We start from the raw sequence: 21,807 nt of genomic DNA, 5'->3' as shown, positions 1-21,807 counted from the left end.
GCCTAAGTCAGCTCCTAGTGCAGAATCAATATTTAATATATATTCAACACTTGAATAAATAAATGTCAAAAAGTTTACTTGGACTTGGTACCTATATGAAATTTTGAGAAAATGAATAAAGTTTTCAAGACAGCAGCCTATATAGCCAGTAAATGGAGTCTAAAATGAAAAGTTAAGGGAATTTAGAATCGTATTTCTTAGAAGTAACAAAGCCAAAGAGAGTGTCCATAGTAGAATTTGAAAGAACAAATTGAAAAGACAGCTAAATTGAAAAACAGCTATTTCCCACTTCCCCTAAGTTCAGGACAAAAGGTTTTCAAAAGTTATAGGAAAAATTTAAGCTGAATAATTGGGGGGAAAACTTTGCCATATAGACAGTGTTATTTCACCAGCTGGTGCGATATAATGGGATGTGTTAAGATGAAAAAGGATCTACCTTCAAACCTAAGCTAACACACACCTTTTTTGTAGAAATGGATGAACTATTACAACACTAATACCCCCAGAAAGTAGAGAATCAATACCATCAACCGTTAAATCAGTCTGCACTATTATTCACCTTGCTTCTATTACCTGGGGTACGAGGTTACAAACTCCTGGGGGGAAATAAATTTACATGTGGAAAACTCCAGGGTCTAGTAAAGTTGCTTATCTATGATTATAAAATACTTCATTAAAATGTGATACATAGATCTGTTGCCCTTAGTGGTAAATTGTGAGGTATAGGGTCTGTCATATATATGATAGAATCTGGTCAAGTATTTCTCAAGTTCCTCAATCAGCATTAGCCTCAGTGGTATCTAAATGTAACTTTATATTTTTATCTAGGCCTGGACACCATGTCTTTAATATGCAAAGGTGAATCTTTATTTTTAGTTTTGTTTTTAGAATGTCACCTCTCTCTCAAATGCAAATGTCATTGGGAAAAACATCTGATTCTCATGTACTATTGAGCTGTGTCCACTTGGACCTCTTGGCACTAAACAATTAATTTCTTGTGTAATTAAGCTTTTCTATATCTACGAGGGGGGACCCCCCAGAAATGAAATTATCTTTTGGAGAATGGGCCCCTTATAGTACAGGTTTCCCCCACTAGGTATGTGTTCTAGGAACCCATCTGTATCAGTGTACCAGCTGGTGTTGTGAGAGGCTGCATTCAGCTTCAGTGAATTTTTTTGGAAGACTCCTTCAATGCATTTGCCCATTTTATGATGGGTGATTTATGAGTGCACCAGCCCACCCTGTACAGCATTCAGCAATTTTTGACCAAAACTGACATAACTCCCCATGTCCCATTTTTCCTATTTACCCACTCTCGCCCTGAGCAACTTTTCTTTGTTTCCCTGGATGAAAAAAATCCTCAGAGGGCAATAGCTTGCCAATGTGGAGAAGGTGAAACAAAAAACAGCAGAAGCACTAAAAGGCATCAAAACTGATGAATTCAAAAATTATTTTAAGCAGTGGAAAAAACATCTCGATAGGTGTATCACATGGAATGAAGAGTGCCTTGAAGGTGACTGAAGTTTAAACATGTAAGCATAAACACACAATTTTTTATAAATAAATTCCAGGATATTTGGGTGCCCTCTCATCTATCTTTCAAGTGAAGTCTATGATTTGCCAACATCTTTTGCCTCCTCTGTGACTATATTACAATTTAATTCAAGATTGTACTGAAAAAGGAAATATTTCCAAAGAGAGGAGTTGGTTTAAATTTATTCCCATCTCAGTCTAAAATAAGGTTGGGCTGCTTAAAACTATCATCCTTGAAAATGATTTACTGAATAATAATAATTTTTAAAATCATACCTGACAGCCCAGATACTTAGCTCTTCAACAGTAGCCTGTGTGTAGGCGTCCCTCTGCTGTGTAATAAGAGGGCAAAATAAACTCTGCACCTTTCTGAAGCCATTATTCTTAGAACATTGCATATGGAGGGCCTCACATGTTACTTTATTATGTCAGCTTCCCTTGTCATCCTAGGCCCAATAGGTGTGTTGTCTGTCAGTCTTCTATTTTAAATACTCTCCCTTAGGGAGCAGAAGCCCTCCCCTGAAATATCTTGTGGTGAACAGTTTTACCTACCATACACTTTTGTGGTGCTCCCAATGGTGCCATTCGTGATAGGAAAAGCTCAGTAAGTAATGACCTGAACATTTTACTTGCATCCAGTATTTTTAATGTTTTCAAATACTGGTGTCTTTCTGTGGATTCAGAAGGTGCAGCAGACATGGTACCTGGAAGGAAGAGATAGCGTGGCAGTCAGTGTCCTCAGAGCCTAGTATTGTGTTCATTTATGCTCACAGTGTTGAGTAAACAACAATTCCTATTAATCTTGCACATCTTGACACATCTGACTTGCTCTGAGGGCAGCAGTCACTTCTTAGTGATTGTCTGTGCTTACTGTGTTGTTCCCGCCATTACCATGTCTCATCCCCTTCTCCTTCCCCCTTGAAGGAGATCTCTGGGAGCATTGGACTCCACTGGACTCTCAGTTCACCTTCCCTTCTAACCAGGAAGTTGTGTTTCTCCTGCTGGACCCCCTGCGTGAGAGAGATAAAGGCTTTATATGCCTAAAAGTTGTGAAACAAAACAAAGCAGTTACTCTCACCCCTGCTGAAACTACAGATGCATTCTTTTAAGAATTCTTATTTTAAGAACCTGGCCAGGTAGCCTAGTTGATTAGAGTGTCATCCTGACATGCCAAGGTTGCGAGTTCAATCCATGATCAGGTCATGTACAAGAATCAACCAATGAGTTCATAAAGAAGTGGAACAACAAAGTGATCTCTCTTCCTCTCCCTCTCTTTCTCTCTCTCTCTCAAATTAATAAAGCTTTTCTTCAAAACAAATTCTTATTTTAGGACAGAGCTAGTGGGACATTGGCAAACAGGCCAGCCTGAGGATCCCGGTAAGTTTGGAGCAATTCAGAATGAGCACATTGACTATGGGCCATAGAAATCGAACTCAAATAGAGCAGTAGAGGCAGAGGAGATTTCTTATAAGGATTCCAAGCACCTCAGCAACACTTTCTTAGAAACCAAATCTCATTTAAATATATATTAAAAAATAAAAGCACATAAAATAGAGAGTACACACAGAGCATTAGACCACCATGAATGGACTCAGGTTTCATCTGGATTCTCTCCTATGTAAACTTTTGGCCATCAAATAGCATGATGCATGTGCTGCAAAGAGGTCATCCCCATTTTGATGGCATCTGGGTATTTCAGCTTGTGTTTGCAAGTAGAACAGTGAGCAGTCAGGGTTTAAGCTCCTTGTGAGGAGAAGGGGCTGTTAGCTGGGTTGGGAAAGCCAGGGGATAAAAGGCCACCTGCCATCCCATAAACAAATAAACAAGACAAAAAAGTCTTTCTCTCCCTATTTCCCTGGTTGCTTCCATCCTGCCGGGAACAGCAGATGTTCAGCCTGAAATAAAAAGTGTCAAATTTGCATATGCACGCACATGCACACAAATAGGCAAGGCTCAACTTAATGTGCATTTCTTGAGAATAAAAAACTACCTAGGCTACATCTACCAGGAGTCCTGAAACCTGACCCTCTGTTACTCAGGGGAAACCCAGAATACTGCATTGCTGGTGGCTGTTTAAGCCTTAGAAGCACACAGCTTTCCCTCTTTTAAGTTCTCCTACAGACTGGGGTGACAGAGCCCTGCCCTTGTGGCAAAGGCTCTGTGAAATAAAGACAGTATTGGTGCTGTTGATAGTATGATAGCTCCAATGAGCCAAACTGTATGCTAAGCACTTCATAAACACGAATTTATTTAGTTCTCACAACACCCTGGAGATAAATTTTTAAGTTCACATATTAGATAAGGCCAGTTAAGGATGAAAATGGTAAAAAAAAAAAAATGGGCCAAAAGTCCCTCAGCAAGAAATCAAGGGAGATCAGAAAGTGCAAGTTCAGTCCCAAACCACCTCACTCCAAAACCCCGTTTGAACTTAGTGTAAGTTTATCCATCAAAACAAAGCTATAAATTCTTGCTTTGCCCCTGAATCCCATGAGCACTGAATACTGGCTATATTATAGATTGGTTAATGGAACATTCGCAGGAAACATATTTCCAAGAGAAAATAAAGCTTCACGTGCCAGATATATACATTTTAAAATGAACCACAGAACTGTCTGATAATTCATCGAGCTCTATACATTTGACCTGTGCACTTTTCCCTGTATATTGTACCATAATGAAAAACTTTTTAAAAATTGAATCATAAGAATTCAACCAAGTTATAAGTGGAGAACTCAGTTGTATACATATAAGTTCCTTGAAAACAATAACTATATTTTATTCATCTTTGTAATCCTTTTTCTAGTGAAATTGGCAGCAGAAAGTATGTTGATGGTATAACAGCTCCTATGGAATTTAATTCATTCACTCACATATATACATGTTTTCATATTCACAAAATAATAGAACTCTACAACTGGAAGGAACAATATGTACCACCCAATAAAACTCAGCTTCTCTTTTGATTACAAAGCAGCTTAAAAGGAGAGGAAAAGAAAATTTACTCACTCACAAAACTAAAAATCAGGTCATTGATTATTAGTTACGTAACTTGAGTGAATTCTATACATAAGTGAGGTAGAATATTCCCTGTGCACAGTCAAAATCGACCTTCACTTTTGGATAGCATCCTCCATTAACCACACCAAGCATATGTTTCATGTAAGATTCAATAAAAAAGTCAACATGTATCTCACCGAGTTTTCACTTCTCTTTTCAACTAAATAGTTAGCACATTTACTGGTGAGGTAAGGATGCTAATGTTTATTAGGTATGTATTATGAACAAGGCAATTTGCTTATATTACCTCATTAAATTTATATTTTAATCCTTGCATCATCCCTGAGAATTTGTGTTATATTTTTCTACTTATAAATAAAGAAACTGGAGTGTCCGGGGTCTCTCAGTAGTCCACCACCTGAGATTACAGAATTAGTGAAAGAATCAAGCAGTATGAAATTGAGTCCAACTCTGGTATTCTGAATTTCAGCCTAGTACACTTGTCCACTCTGCCACAAATCAGAACATAATTCCCCTAATAGATGCTGAGTTCCTTCAGACATTCTGATTGGCAGAAGAAGCTAAACTGAACCTTCAGAATAGCACTGACTTTAACCTTCTTAACCTTAATACTGTTAATGTCGGGTCTCATCAAAAACTCACGGTGCCTCAATCCTATTTCAGGAAAGATATTTCATTAACAAGACAACAGAATTATTATAGTTTGGCCATTCAACTTATCCTTTCCCCAGTATTAGTGCTTCTATTTGTTCATAAATCCATCCACTTATTAAATAGCTCTATGGTCATAGACCATCTCTGGGAGAATTTCTTTCCATCCAGGTATGTGCTTTTCAGTCTCTTATATACATCATTGCTCTTCATCCTTGCCTTGCTCCATGCTCAAGAGTAAATTTGTAAAATCTCCACTCCACCATGATTTCCAATGTACAAAATAGTGTATCTTTCCAGACTCAGTTTTATCCTTATGAGAAATCGAAGACCTTATTAATTGAAATAAATAAAAATCTCTTTAGAATATGAATATATCACATTTGCCAAAAAGTACATTCTCAGGACTTCCCATATGTACATACACACTCATAAACATACTTACACTTATGCAGAGGGGTTGAGAATATAAGTGAAAGAAGCAATATTTTTAGCTTGGAGTTTTCTTCAAGTTGCTCAATCAATCTGCAAATACTTTACCTGTGGCTATGTTAAAATTTTTTAAAACAAAATTTCATTCTGTTATTTTTTTGTTCAAGGATTTTGGTTTCATAGGACTTGTTGGAATAATCCAGAATATTTCACTGCAGTAAATATTTCACTCTTTGAGCTCTGCAAGTCTAATAATGTTTGATGGCCCATCCTTGGGCATGTGGGACATTTCTTCAGTTAGCCCGCTAATCCCAAACACAGACTCAACCATTAGAGTCAGTGGGTGGCATGACTAAAGCTGTTGTAAGTGAGCTAAGTTGGTGAAAGTTAAATTAAAATTAAAAACAAATTACGAAATCCCAGGATAAACATCTCTAATAGTGCTTTTCCCATGAAGTTCCCCGAAAGGGTATAGACAGCAGAGAGGGTGACATATGGCGGAGACAGCCTGCTCACACCGCAGCGCAGACTGTGCTCAGCAGGCAGATCTGGGGGCCTCTGCTGTCATCAGATTCCAGGCATCTCCTTGTTCAGCACTGAAACCCAGCATTCTGGGACACAAAAGAGCTACGGCTTTGACAGGAGCAAATAGTAGCCCAGGAGCCAGAAATAGGAAGCAAAGAAGATGCCAGGTTAGGGGGTTAACTGAAGTGCTACCTCAAAACTGTAAAGTGGAAGGCCAGCGTGTGGTAATAATGACAACTCTGTAAGGGTGGAGGGACCCAGGGAGCCACATTTCTGTCCAGTGAATTGGGATTGAAAGGATTTGGTTTCCATGTCATTGAGGAAAATGATTAAGGAAAATTCCGAGATGAACATCTGCAAGATGCTAAGCTTTTAGTGAGGTGGTAATCCCACTCACAGTTTCTACCCTGAAGATTAAGGTCTTTAAAAGCAGAGCATATGGTGACCGATGTACATCACTGCGTTTTGCCAGCCTTCATAGATAGTCCCAAGTCTGACTAGTGTTCAGGAAGTATGTTTATGTTTTAGATTACTTGTGCACAGTTACATATTTCTTTGAGGCTCTTAGTCACCCTTCCGTATTGATACTACAAAATGTTAGTGTCCTATATGAGAAAAACAAAAACAGGATTCTGTCAAAAAGAGCAGTGAGTGCTAGGTATCAGACTCACAACACACACAAATTGAATGACTTGGAACAAGCTGCTTTCCATCGATGGGCTCCCAGGTCCTCAGCACTAGTGTAGGTGACTGCTGAGAAACTGTATCAGTCGAGACAGGCTAACTGCTGTAACACGCAGCCCGAAGTCTCAGTGACTTAACACAATAAGCAGAATAAAAGACTCAGGAGTTCTGTCTCCTTCACATCACCACGCACAGATGGTGGACAGATGATAGCTTCTCATGGGGTGATTCAGGGATCCGGGCTTCCTCTGTTGGATGGCTCCATCATCCCTTAAGCATAAGATTCTGCTAGAACTCAAAATCCTCCACTAGATACTGTGCACATGGGCAGCCACTCAAGTAAGAAAGAGAATGTGGAGGGTTTCCTCGCATCTCTCAGGGAACTGCATAGGTCTCTCTGCTCCCAATCCATTAGCCAGAATGAGTCATATGATTCAGCTTAAGGGCACGCAGGCTGGGAGGTCCCCTCCACCACTGTGTCTAAGAAGACACAACTGGTGAACAACTAACCAGCCTGAGCCACAAGCCCTTCTAGCATTACCTTCCATTGCTTTTTATATTCCAGTTTAAGAAGGCTTTTAAACATGAGAAAGGTGTGTGACAAATTAAATTATGTGTTTTGCTCTGTGTTTTTTTTTATTATTATGCTTCTCTTTTTTTTGGCCTTGAATGGGAATATGTTCTCCAGGGAACACAGAACTGGCACATGGCATCATTTAGTATTTTCAGGAGAAGATGAGGAGTGGCAAATGAATGCAGCTCGCTGGATATATGAGAACACCGGCATTTTATGAAAATCTGGCCTGTAAGAATGTGAATCTCCCAAGTTCATTGACAAATAGTAGGGTGTTCGTATCTCAAAATATTTCTTGAATTTTTAAAAATAATTTATCGCCCTGGCTGGCGTAGCTCAGTGGATTGAGCGCGGGCTGGGAACCAAAGTGTCCCAGGTTCGATTCCCAGCCAGGGTACATTCCTGGGTTGCAGGCCATAAACCCCAGCAACCGCACATTGATGTTTCTCTCTCTCTCTCTCTATCGCCCTCCCTTCCCTCTCTAAAAAAAATAAATAAATAAAATATTAAAAAATAAAAAAAATAATTTATCACAGAGTCATTCTCATGACACTTTGCCAAGTAAAAGTCAATGTTTTAGAAATCCTGAATGAATTTGCACAAAGAGAAGAGTGAGCCAGGGAGGCTTAAGGGCAATGATTTAGAGCCCAAGCTACACAGAGGTCACACCTCCTGAAGATCTAATGGCAAGTTAGGGGAGACACATGACTTCCTCTGTGGGACTCCACAGGCTTTATGTGGGGAGGATCTTTATCACCAAAAAGGTGGTGTGCCTATGCAGTTCAACTAAGGCTAGAATTAATCCTTCAAAAAATCCAATGTTGCCAGTTTCCCGCACCCCTCAAAGAAACAACTTACCAAGCAAAGTTCAGTCCAGTAAGTTGGAAATGTGAAGGGCCAGAACTGGTTTGCACAACCTTGTATAAATGGTTATGAAAATATCACCCTTCTAACGAAGTCCCTTGTGTGTATTTTGTGATCACGGCAATAACTTGGAGAGAAAAGTTTGTTCTGAAGAGAATTATGTGTATACATTTTATGGGTATAACTAAAAACACGACGTCTTTGTACGAATCTGTGAAGAACTGAGTTAGGTAGTTCTGGAAATTCAGAATGACCCCACTCTCAGAAGCCATACCAGTTCCAAATGGACACGCCTTGTTCACTGCTCACGTGTTTGTGAAGGGGGTTCCTCCATGCAGACCACTGACTTTCCCCAAACTTGAGAGTAACCGCTCTGTGACTAGGTGCCGTGTGACAGCTATAAAAGCTTGTCCACACAGTGTAATTCAGGAAAGGAGCCATTGCTTCCCCTCTCCCCACAAATCCCCCCGCTAATTGCTCACTGTCTATTTTCAAAGGTTAAGGGAAGTTTATTCTATGATAAAAGCTCAGGTTCAAAATAGAAATTTAAGTAAAAAAAAATAGAAAATACACACACCATATAAATAAGTAGAGAACAATCCTTAGCTCCCCTGCCCTCCCCCTGACCCCACACACACAGAAGCACACTTCAGGTGAGAACATTGCTAGAAAAGAGACCCAGAAAAGGAAATGAGATATATCAGACATATTTTATCTATGACAATTTCTGTTCTGGGAGCTGCCTAGAGCACCCTTGAGGGAGCAAATATGCCAAATCAGACACATTTCTTCCTAAATTTCAATGGCTATAATCCCATTGTGAATTATCACAGAGACTTGGTTTTTGTCAATCTATAATTATTCAATAATACCTTTCTTACAGTGTTCTACACATCACCTTTGATAACAACACATATAACATAAAAAGTTTGACCTCAAATCCACTGAGACTTTCTTCCTCACCTAGAAATTATTGAATATTTGGTAAAAAATATGAATATTGCAGCCCTGGCTGGTGTAGCTCAGTGGATTGAGCGCGGGCTGTGAACCAAAGTGTCGCAGGTTCAATTCCCAGTCAGGGTACATGCCTGGGTTGTAGGCCATGACCCCCAGCAACCACACATTGATGCTTCTCTCTCTCTCTCTTTCTCCCTCCCTTCCCTCTCTAAAAATTAAATAAATAAAATCTTTTAAAAATATTAATATTGTGTTGAACAACAGTCTTCATGCTAAAGTTTCAAAGATTTCCTTTTTTTCAGATTTAGAAGGGTTTTTGTTTTTTATTGAATTTATTGGGGTGACACTGGTTAACAAGATTTTATAGGTTTCAGGTACATAATCCCACAACACACCACCTGTACACTGTATTGTGTGTTCACCCCCCAAGTCAAGTCTTCGTGCATCAGCATTTATCCTTCTCCACCTCCCCTTTCAGCCTCCCCACAGCAATCACCACACTGTTGTCTGTGAGCATGAGTTTTCTCTCTTTTTTTTTCTTTTTGTTCAATCCCTCCACCTCCCCCATCCAGTGCCCTTCAAAGATTTTTTAAATTAAAAAAATGCATTAATTTGGTAGTGTAGAAGCTGCCTATGACCCCACTATTGTGGTCCTATATCAGGCCTCTTATTTTCTGTGGCCTGGTGAGCTTACCTGAGGTACTGTGGTCCAGATAAGAAAAACAGCTCATTTCACTCGGCTGGTTCAAACACTGTCTTCAACACAGAGAGCTGTCCAACTTTTTGTTACAGTGTATAATTGACAAGGGGCTTCCTAGCTTGCAAATTAGGCATGTCACATTGACTTTAAAAGCGGCACCGTGAGTTGCGATGCACAGACTTCTCACACCAAATTGATCATCTTTCTTCACCGACCTGCTTTGGAAGTACTCAGCATGTATCCTGAAAATCTTATGACATCAGTTATTGTGTTTCCTTACAATTGCAGAGTAGCTGATTTTGCAGGCTACCCAGGAGCCTTTGTCCCCTTAATCAGAAGCAGGTCATTGAGGGGCATGGGATCCCAGCTCAACATAATGAGTTTAAACTGTGCAAATTCTTTTAGCATGATTGCCCTGCAGAACTCCCGAATCATTGATTTGGTACATTACTCCTTAAGCCTGAAACCTTTAAAATTGTATGTCACTGCCAAGAGACTTCTCGTTAGTTTGCTTCCCACGACTGTGAGTATTTTCTTCCCAGAATGATAGGGACCACATATTAGTAAATGACTTTCTCTTCCCTCCAAGTCATCCCACCTTTGCTAAGTATTTAAATAAGTATTAAGTGACTCCTTTGGGTTTTATTTTCATCCCAAAGTCTTGAAATTCATGCCTTTGAATTAAGAATAGAAACTCCAAGTCGTGCTTAACTCCATTTGTACATATTGTCAATATATTATTGACTGTATTCACACCCACAGGCAATTTTAAAATGTCTTATTTAAGAGAAGCAGATGAAAAAGTTGAGAGAGAACAGAATAGAATATCAAACTGTGATTTTATATGAAGTATTCCACCCACTATTCTTCAAAGAAAATTGTGCTTTTGTGGCCCTTCTGCTAGATGAGCCATTCAGGAAAAACTCATGTTTTAGAAGTTTATGATCTCTTTGTTAAGGGGTCATACATATATTTTAGTTTCAAGTTGTACAAACCCATTTTTATGAATGTTTAGATAGTCGTGACCTAGCTAATAATGCCCTATTCCCTACTAACCCAATTCACAGAAAACTTTTCTTCATAATCAATATATCAATAATAATGTAATTATCACTTATTAACATGAATTACTCTTTATGCCAGACACTGGATTGAGTACTTAACAAATGCAACAATGTAAAGACTTTGTTCATTATAAATTCTATCTGAGAATTCCATTTGGATAATGAAGTTGAGATGATAGGACACAGTGTTCAGCAGGCTTCAAGTGCTTTTTCTCCCTGGAGAAAGGAGACGCCTGGAGGGCACAGCCCCACCTAGTGGTCACCTCGGACAGGAACATCGAGACTATCGTCAGGAGGAAACAGGAAAAAAAATTTTTGAACAGAAGGGATGGGAAGAGTTTCAATGAGAGAATTGAAAGAGGGACACCTTTGGTCCTGATGATAGAGTAAAAAAGGAGGGGCAATTTTTAAAAAGTCTTACTGTGGGTTATTAAATGTATTGCCTTTAAGGTTCCAGGAAGATATACACAAAAAGATAAGAAATATTTTTTTAAATTATTTTTTATTGCTATACTGCATTTGTCTTAATGTGACACAATGGCAGATATGGTCAACTGAGACTCCAAGATTTCTCCAGTTTGCACATATATATCTAATTTAACCCTCAAAATAACTCTAGATCTTATTGTCATTATTAAGAGGAAGAAAGGAAACTCACGGCATTTTGATTGACAGTAACCATGACACTGGTTCTGGCCATTATTAAGCCAAGGAAATTGAGCACATTAGTTGTTACCTCAGTATTATCTATCCTATCCCAACTAACATGCTCCCCAAGGTTACGTGGCTCTTAAGTGACAGGACGAGGAAAATCCCAGGTCTTAACCACACGGAACTTTTTCTATGATACCCCTATACACAGACAAAGAGTTTTTGTGGTGATTCCTACACTAGCTCAGTAGCTGATTTTACAGCTGTAACAGTTGGTAAACATTAAACTCAGGACTCAATTACTGGACTTATGCTTTCTGCATGAGAAGTGATAGGATTTACCTAGGGGAAGGGAATTCTGCTCGAAGTTTTAATAGTTTGTCCTGACCTCGAGGCTCAGTGTGAAATTAGGAAATGTCAAAATCATCCATTTTTTCATTAAAATCTCATTTCTGTTTCTAACTTATATAAGCAATGGAGGAAACAATAGAAATTGTATTTACCCACTGAGGGTTTCAGACCAGCCTCAAAAAGGTCTTCTTTAGATTGCACAGTGGTGAACTCTCCAACTTGTATAGTGGAAAATGAATGCTCCCTATGCAAAGCCTAGCCTTTCTCTGGAGGTTTCCAGTCACTCATCCCATCTGCCACCTGCCATTAGTGTCATTCACTACTTACCAGCATCTTCGCTTCAGTCTACAAGATAAAGAAGTAGATCCGAAATAAAAATGAGACCTACTAGTTTGTGACTTGCCTGCATTAGATGCCAATTGTGCACAATTGTATAAGAGTGGACATTTTAACTATGTGAGTTATAGGTTTACTATGAGTATCCTTCATTCATATTCTCTTTATCCCAAACAGCCACTGATACTGGTTATGTTGCTGTTTAGTGAACAAGATAAATATGTGCTAATCCCCTTATTCTCAATGAGGACACATGTTCTCCTTCATCTGCTTGGTGATTTAATCAATGTAGCATTATTAACAAAGCAGAGGATACCATAAATCAGCCAAAAGGAAGGGCCTTGTAATTACCATCTCATTTCCCACCTGAGCTATCAGCTGTAGACAGCATGCCTACTAGAGCCCTTTAGTGTCTTACAAGATTCCACCACTGAGAGGACATTTGCAGACTCTCGCAGGGACTTAAATTCTGACCTCTGGAGCAAGTAAACAATGGAAATAGACTTTCTCCCTTTCTTGGACCAATAGACTACTGAGTTACAGTTTAGGATTCCTATGTCTATGTGTGGGTTTCATTCACATTGCTTCCTTCCTGCTTCATAATTGTCAAATTTTGGGTGGTTCAGTCTTTTGAAATGAACTTGAGAGTAAGGAAAGTTTACTGATAATGCCTCATTACTCGAGGTGGGGAATTAGCATACCATGAAAAAGTGGGCCACAAATGCTATTGGCAGTACATATTTCAAAATTCAGAGACATTTAATGGGTAGAGGGAATAGATGAAAAAAATCAAAGAGCTCACTTCCCACCAAAATAACTCATGACGCTTTAGCCGGGTAGCTCAGTTGCTTAGACCGTCATCCCAATATGCCAAGGTTGCAGGTTCAATCCCCAGTCTGGGCATATATGAGAATCAACCAATGAATGCATAAATAAGTAGAACGGCAAATTGATCTCTCTCTCTCTCTCTCTTTCTCTCTCTCTCTCTTTCTCTCTCTCAATTTTTAAAAACTCATGAAAATCCTAATAGAAGGAAAGTTAATATTCAGAAAGTTAACAACTTCAGGAAAAAAATTAGTTAAATGGTCAAGGTCAGATATGAAACTATGAAAGCTCCTATAGAAATGTCTTCTTCATTCAGTAAAATAGAAAACATTGATTTCCATTTGTAATTCAACTTCAAAAATAGAATTTTGAGGCCTCCTTTACACAATTTTTTAAAAAGATTGTGAATTGTTTTTGCTCATTTATAGCATATTGTGTGAGTACCAAGAGACCATATTTCCTCTTGTGGTTCTCTGTGCCAATGAGTAGGATTTTTTTTTTATTTAAGAGTCCTCCCTCTCAGCTCCCACAGGACTCTCACAGTACTAGAGTAATTTAGATGGTTAGGTCTGGAGAAATAAAAGAGAAAAAACCTTTTTGGAAACTTTCAAACCAACTTACTAGAGCTGAGAGTATGTTTCTTATTCAGTCTACAAGGCTATGAAGTCTTACCTCTGTTCACCATAACCTTGTGCCAAGACATCCTCTCAGTTCTTGCCCATACTTGGTTTCTTCTATTCTCACAGACCAAAGAGTGAATGTATCATAGTATTCTTCTTAAATACATGTGGTTAATACCATATGTAAATGAAATGATTTATTCAGAGAGCCCATCATAGTAGTGCTAGCTCTACGATGCATGCTTACCTCACAGAACTGCAAAGAAAATTAGTAAACATAATGGCTGGGAGACATTTCTCAAGGTACTTATTACATAGTGAGTATTTAATGAATGGATAGGTGATAGGATAATAATGACAGTGACGCTGGTTAAGAGATCTTGCTACTCCAAGTGTAGCCCATGGATTAGCAGCATCAGTCTTACCTGGGAGCTCATTGGAAATGCACATTCTCTGCCCCGTCCCAGACCTCCTGAATCAGAACTGCATTTTAATGAGATTCCATGTGACTTGTGTACACATATAAGTTTGAGAAGCACTGATATGGAAAAATAACCCTGGGATTCAGCAACTTGACAGAACTCATATGAGACAAAGCTCAAACCAAGGAGCTGGGAGTCACACCCAGATCAGATGCTCAGGCCAGTGCCCAAGACCCCAGAGGACATCTCTGACCTACAGCTGTTCAGGCTGCCCAAGTCCCATGGGGACATTCTTTTTCTTATCTAAGCTGTAACTAAAAGCCTTTTAAAAACACTTTTCATGTCTACCACAGTGGCAACAGCACCATAACTTTGTTTTATTGCTCCTATTTTTAATTATTCAGTGTTTTTATTTGTCATCATTTTGGGCATTATCAGAAAATTCAAGTCTATATGTTTCTGATTAACACATATTTAGTCACCAAAGTAGATATAGAATGGGTTGACTGCTTTGATAACATTAAATATTGGTGAAACATATATTTTCACAGCAGTAATGATTCCAAGATTTGTATAAATAAATAACAGATCTATTTTTCTAATCTTCCAGAAGGGAAAAAACAACAGTGAGAAGGTGACAGAATTATCAGATATGTCTCACTTAGTAAGCAGATCATTTTTTAGTACAAGGTTTTTTTTTTCATGTGAATAAAATCATGTTAATTTATAGTATCTACCACCACTTTAAAATGAAGGAAGTATATGTGAGTGAAACAGTGTGGCTGAGACCTGGGGCATGTGTCCCAAATCTGTCATCATCTCCAGAGCTTCTTCATGCATCACAGAAGGTGCATGTTTCTAATGTCCTCCACAAACAGCATCATAGTTTGAATTTATACAAGATGTGTTCTGAGGTCCAAGCTTAAGTGATTCTACACTACACACTTGTTTTTCCCATCTTACTATCTCTCAAATCAAGATCTGTCTTACAGCTGATGGCATGTCACTATGATTGGCAGCAGTTTTTTTTTTCCAATCAATGGATCTCCTTTCTTTTTATTAAATGTACTGGGGTGACACTGGTTAATAAGATTATATAGGTTTCAATTATACATGTCTACAATACATGATCTTCCATTTCATCATGTCTGTTTCAATCTCTTAATAATGCTTTGTAGTTTTCAGTATATAAGTCCTTCATGTCCTTTGTTAAGTGTATTCCTAGGTAGTTTATTCTTTTTGTTGCAATTGCAAAAGCAATTGTTTTATTTCATTTTTTTTCTGAAACTTCATTGTTAGTGTGTAGGAATGTGGTGGATTCAATGGGATCTTAAATTCAACTAAATAAGGGATTTGGATTCCCAGTGGAACTAATCTTGTTCTTAAGAATCATCATAATGAGTAAAACAAATGGGACAGAAAGAAGACATGACTCCCACCTGTATTCAAGTAGGAAGGGAAGGTGGTTAAACAAGCAAAAATGAGGGTAAATAAGAAAAAGTTTCCATGGATTTCTGTTTTCACAGACCAGAGGGGGAAAAAATCAGAAGTGCAATAAAGCATAATAAAGGAGGTGGTGAACAAAGGAGAGTGAATTAAGTATCAAGATGGAAATTGTAACTCTAGTCGGTGTGGCTCAGTTAGTTGGAGCATCACCTTATAACCTAATGGTTGCAGGTTCAAATCCCAATCAAGGAGCACATACCTAGGTTTCCAGTTCAATCCCCTGTCCAGGGTACATACGATGTATATGGGAGGCAACCAATTGATGCTTCTCTCTCACATTGATGTTTCTCTCCCTTCCTCTCTCTCTCTGTAAACAATGAAAAAATGTCCTCAGGTGAGGGTTAAGAAAAGATGGAAATTGCAGCAAACAAACCTCCTGTTTTAATCATTATTTCCCAGGCGTGATGTCCTATCCCAGACATTCAATGTGCTGCCCCCTCCTTTTTATTACAACACACTGGTCAATAGAGCTCCTAGAGGGTGGGATGTGGGAGGTGTTTCCAGTATCTTTCAGGATGTATTTTCTCTTCTCTGACCTACACAGGTGGAACAGTCACCCAACCACACTCTCCAAACTTCCATCTCTTTCCCCTACCTCCTGCATTTCACCCAGCCCCAAACCATCTGCTAAGGTTTAAATGATTGTTACAACTTCTGTTTGTTCATTTGTTTATTTCAGGTGATATCAAGATTGTCGAACAAATCTACGGTCTCACAGGTATGGTTTTTGCCAAAGAGAAAAATATGTATGTAAAATCTATAAAATTTCCAGTAAATCTGTATCCTCTTGAGGGTTTTATATATTTATTTTTGAAGATCCCTAACACACTTCTCAATGCAAGATGTGGTGACTGACTTTCTTGAGTTTGGAAATAGAAGCATTGAAGTTCATATCTCTATTTAAGGGTTTTATTGTTATTGTTGAAAAGTAGGTTGGCACCAAAACCTGACAAAAGTAGCAAAGTCCTGAGGTATTGATCTTAGTGGTGCTTTCATTGTGTTTAAAATTAGTATACAAATATTTTCATATAAATATCCAATTGTTGCTACAACATGATTATCCATAATGTAAAAATTATGGTTCAGAGATATTTTAGAAGTAGTTTCACTTGATCTCTTAAGATAGTCCCAACTTTTAAGAATTCTCTAATTTCAAAAAAAAAGCTTTTCCAATAAAGCAACTTGTCAGATGTATTGTCTAGATTTTTATTATCAAACTGAAACAGACTCATAGATATAGAGAACAGACTGATGATTTCCAGAAGAAAGGAGGGTTGGGGAACTGAATGAAGAAGGTGAAGGGATTGGGAAGTACATATTGGCAGTTACAGTCATGGGGTTGTAAAGTACAGCATAGGAAATTTAGTCAATAATACTGTAATAACTATGTATGGTGCCAGGTGGGTACTCTCACTATCAGGAGGAACACTATGTAAAGTATGTGATTGTCTAACTACTGTGCTGTACACCTGAAACTAGTATAAAATAATATTGAATATAAACTGTAATTGAAAAAAATCAAAAATTTTAAAAGCAATAATAACCCTGTGACAACAACTCTATAAAGAGCACCTTTTCTTGTCTGTCCTCTCCTTGAAGCAGAACCCAGCTTTCACACACATGCACACACAGAGAGGCACACACAGAGACATGCACACACACCGGAACACAAACATATCGAATTACCTAACACATCACCAAGACATTGACAATTTACTGAAGAGTGTGGAGGAGGAGGGACAAACGCAGTTTACTTTTAATGCTACTGAGAAACTCCTTAAAAGGTCTTAAAACATCTCGATGTTTTCAACCAAGTTTCTCTCAGGCACAAGTTGCCTTTTTTCTTTTGTCTCTTCAAAATCCCTCTTCAGAAACTAGCAAAATAGTCATTATGTTTCATCACTCCTCAACAGGTAGCCTTTCATCACTACTGTAGCCCTTCCCCTCCAAGACCTTTCTTATGTTCTTTTTTCATGAAGAGAAATTTAGCCTTCTTTTGGATTTTCCACTTCCAATTTCTCACCCCATCATAGCAATCTAAAGCCTAGTATCTGTCCCAAGAATACAACATCCTCAGCTTTCAAAAAAAAAAGTTCTATACTGTTTAGGTTGAAGTTCATTTGCTGTATCAAGACCACCAGCATAATAGGGGTTTCAAGACAATGGTTTATTTCTTGTTGTGGACAAAGTCAGGGGTGGGTGCTGCCACAGTGTGTCAATAGCATCCCAAGCTTTCGTCTTTCTGTTTCATTTTCCTTAATGAATGGCTTCATTCTTTAAAGATTTTCTCATTGTCTAACATGGCCACTGGTGATCCATTCTTTTCATCAATATTTCCGACTAGAAACTAAAGAAATGTTTCAGACTAGAAACTAAACTAAAAGAGAAGGAATGAGGCTCTCTTCTTTCTGGAAGCCTCCTAAAGTTCCTTAAAATCTGTTCACTTACCTGCTATCATCCCAGAACTTGGCCTCATGGCCAAACCAAATAGCAAGAGAAACTGGAAAAGGTGATCTTTGGGCAAGGTGCATCACTAAGAGTTCTGCTAAGAGTGAGGGGAAAACTATGCAAAAAGACGTCACCAGTACCCTCTGTATCACCTGCCCTGATGTAATTGCTGTTTCTATGTTCTTCATGATTACCATCATCACCACAAGGGCAAGAATTTCAGTGCTTGCAGTGCATATTACAAAAGGTTTAACTTCCATTACCTAATATCTAATTTTTTCTCACAGCATTCCCAATTTACACATTAGAAAACAAAGGCTTTACACAATTATATTGCTTGGCCAAGGTTATGGCTAATTAAGTCACAGGACTTTTAGGACTGTGCAAAAGACTCTACATTCAAGCACTGGACTTTCTTCTGCTTTCCCTTTAGTCTAGATAGGTTCAATTGAATTTATTCATTTTTGAGTTTGAATAGACTATCCCAGCAAAATGTCATGAACTAAATTAGAGATTCTTTTGACTGTGGGGATAAAAACCTCCCTGCCCTCGGGGAAGCATTTGTCAGGAAAAAGTAAGGAGGTGGGTCAGAAGAGAAGGAAGAGCTATATGGTTGAACTTCATGGCAGTGTATACACAATGTATATTTTATGGCAGCTACTAAAGGAAGGTTGGTGTTTCTAGAGAGATGGTGTTTCTGAAGAGAGTGGTACTCCTGAAGAGAGACTGCATGAGGGGCTTCGTGTTTAATGATCTAATAAACAAGGGCCCTGTGTGTAATGATGGTAGGTGGGATCATTCATTCTTGGTATTAAGTAATGCCAGCTGCCTTGATCACAGAAGACAGTATCTAAGCAACGTTTTCAAAGCGCCAAGTCTCCATGACAAAATGGAAGAATAAAATTTAAACAAACTTGTAGAAAAACAAACACCATAGGTTATTAGTCAAACAAGTCTAGGAGAGCCATTGGAGCCTCCTTGAAACAAAGGAATAATTCAATTGCCGATGCAAATGGAAACAGAAGTCCAATTAGAGAATTTGCCTGTTGTTTTTCATTACTTGGCTAAGTTTGTCCTGTTGTGTCTTTAGCCATGTGAGCTAATTTTTCTATTCTATAATACTAGTATACAAATGTTCTCCTGCAACTCATGTGGATCTTTTGTTAAAAGCACATTTTTAATGCTGTGAAAAACAAAAAAGAAATAAAAGCCATATCATGACTATTCCAGTAGATAACTTATGACTTTACCATTAATTAAAATAATTGCATTGAGTTGGAAAGATGAGTCTAATAATGCGATATTCTCAAGAAATTTTGATCCAGTAAGAATAAAATGCAAAAAAATATGAGTAAACTGATTGTTTCACTTAACAGTTGTGACCTTAACTGAATGGGTTATTGCCTTTAAGGCTCAAAATCATTTTTTGTTATATCTTTCATTTTGAGATAGTAAAATCCATATACACCAATAACCAGCTATTTATTAAGGTGAAATAATAACAATGTGAGTTGAGTTCATGAGATTCAAATAGCACTTGAAGGTCTTTTCAGTTTATCTCATTTTTATTAAAAATTTTTGATGGACAGGTATATGTGATTGTATCTTCAAAAGAAACTGAGGCATAGAAAAATAAATCGAGCTTTTGGAGTAGAGAAGCCATGTGAGGCAGAGCAAGAAACAGATACTCTTAGAGTGACTCTGTCCAGGGCCACTAGCTTAGCCTTTGCAGCCCTCTCTGCCCCGACCCTCCATCATTACCTCAGTTGTCCTTTTCCGTTCTCTCTCTTGCTTCATCTTAGCCTATAAGGTTGAATGACCCCAGCCAAGAGCCCAGGAGTCCTAGGATGGGGCTTGGTAAGACTTTCTCCTTCCCTCCCCAAGGCTATACAAAGGGAGCAGATTGAATGGTTTGCTCCATTTTCCACCAGCTGACTCGTGAACAAGAGGAAAGCTGGAAACAGTAGCTAAGGACACTGCTGATCCTATTCTATTGATATAATCCAAAACAGGGAAGATTTTTATTCTCTAGGGCATTATAACTTTGCTACTCTACATAAAGTTCTACTGAAGACCCTGTAAATTTAAAATAACAAGGCCCAAGACCAGCTGGTAAAATTGAAAATCTCTTTATTCTTAAGACCATGCCATTACACACTATTGCAAGTGGCAGGCTGATTGAAACCTAGATACAAATCTGGTAAAATACACCTTTCACACAGCTTACTACCAAGAGAGATTAAAAGATCAGGAGAAGGACTGGCAGGCTAACACTGGGAAAGCACAGAAGATAAACCTAGGGAAGATCAGAAATGGGGAGGCTTTTAACACCTGAATAACTAATAGCAAAATCTTGTAAGCCTTTACTTTTGATGAGAAGTAAATCTCTAAGAGATTGGACCCTGTTCAGATAGGACCTCCAGCATGAATGATATATCTCTCAAGAGGTCTTTGCAATCCTTACTAATCCATAATTTTCCACTGATTTAGTCAGAGCCAAAGGGAAATGGCAGCATCAACAAGAGACTCCCATCCATTGTGGAAGATGAGGAAGAGGAGGAGGAGGGGGAAGAAGAGGAGACAGCCTCCCTCTCTCCCATCTACACAAGAGGATCGTCCTCTTCGCGGAGCAAGAAGGTTGGAAGCAGTAAAGGCTATCTAGGTTTAAGCCTGAAGCAGCTGGCCTCAGGAACAGTGCCATTTCACTCACCTATCAGAGTCTCCAGTTCAAATTCCCCCAAAAGCAAACTGGAAACTGACCCCCCTAACCATGGTAAAAGGAAAGAGAAGAACTTGAAATTACAGCTTTCAACTTTGAATAGTGCTGCACCCCCAGACCTCAGTCCAAGGTAAGAATTCACATCATCTAATTCTTTCCCAGGTGAAAACGGTTGCCTTTTATTCAACCAATACCCAGCTAGTAAATTATTCAGACTTCTGGGCCTTCCTACTACACAAGATCCTAGCCTGTATTCTTCAGCTTCCCTGAATTTTGTGTGTAATTTTTGCTTCTATGTGGATGTATATGTGGCATGAGAATAAATAGTTTTGGTTATATTCTCAACAGGATTTATTGAATGGTCACAGTTCCTTCTCAGCATCCTCCACCCATTCAGTTCAACCTATTGTTATAGCCATATGTTTTTACATTGTAATTTTGCAATTGGTAAATTTAAATGAAATAAAAGAGATGAAACAAAGTCCATAGATATTAACCCCTCAGTGCCCAATCTTACCAAAAGTTTTATGAAGCAATGAGTTAAAATTATGAAGAAAATGAAGTGTTGATTTTTATTTTTCATACTATTTGCTTCATCATTATGGATGACTGAAGATTAGTTTTATTTCTGGCCTTTTCAGTACATAACAAGCATGGCTCTATTTTTAATTTTTTAAAAAGATATCCAGCCCTGGCTAGTGTGGCTCAGTGAATTGAGCACCTGCCTGTGAAGCAAAGAGTAGCTGGTTCAATTCCCAGTCTAGGGCACATGCCTGGGTTGCAGGCCAGGTCCCCAGTAAGGGGTGTGCTTCACACACCCAGTAAGAGGTGTGTGAAACACACAATGATGTTTCCCTCTTTCTCCTCTCTTTCTCTCTCTCAAAACATAGATAATAAATTAAATAAAATCTTTAAAAATAAATAAAA

General features: G+C 38.5%; 1 protein-coding gene across 1 annotated transcript in view; it reads left to right on the top strand.

Annotated features, from left to right (window-relative positions):
- Positions 1–21,807, top strand: part of KCNH8 (potassium voltage-gated channel subfamily H member 8) — a 278,568-nt gene that overhangs the window by 237,999 nt on the left and 18,762 nt on the right. The window contains exons 12-13 of the mRNA XM_045857209.1: positions 16,393–16,431; positions 20,652–21,010. Of these exons, the coding sequence (XP_045713165.1) occupies positions 16,393–16,431; positions 20,652–21,010 (398 nt within the window). The remainder of the gene's footprint in view (positions 1–16,392; positions 16,432–20,651; positions 21,011–21,807) is intronic.

The sequence above is a fragment of the Phyllostomus hastatus genome, unplaced genomic scaffold, assembly GCF_019186645.2.
Source record: "Phyllostomus hastatus isolate PE091 unplaced genomic scaffold, TTU_PhHast_1.1 phas_scaffold_129, whole genome shotgun sequence".
In the NCBI taxonomy this organism is placed as follows: domain Eukaryota; kingdom Metazoa; phylum Chordata; class Mammalia; order Chiroptera; family Phyllostomidae; genus Phyllostomus; species Phyllostomus hastatus.
Note: the sequence above shows the minus strand (reverse complement) of the source record. Positions and strands in the feature narration are given on the sequence as shown.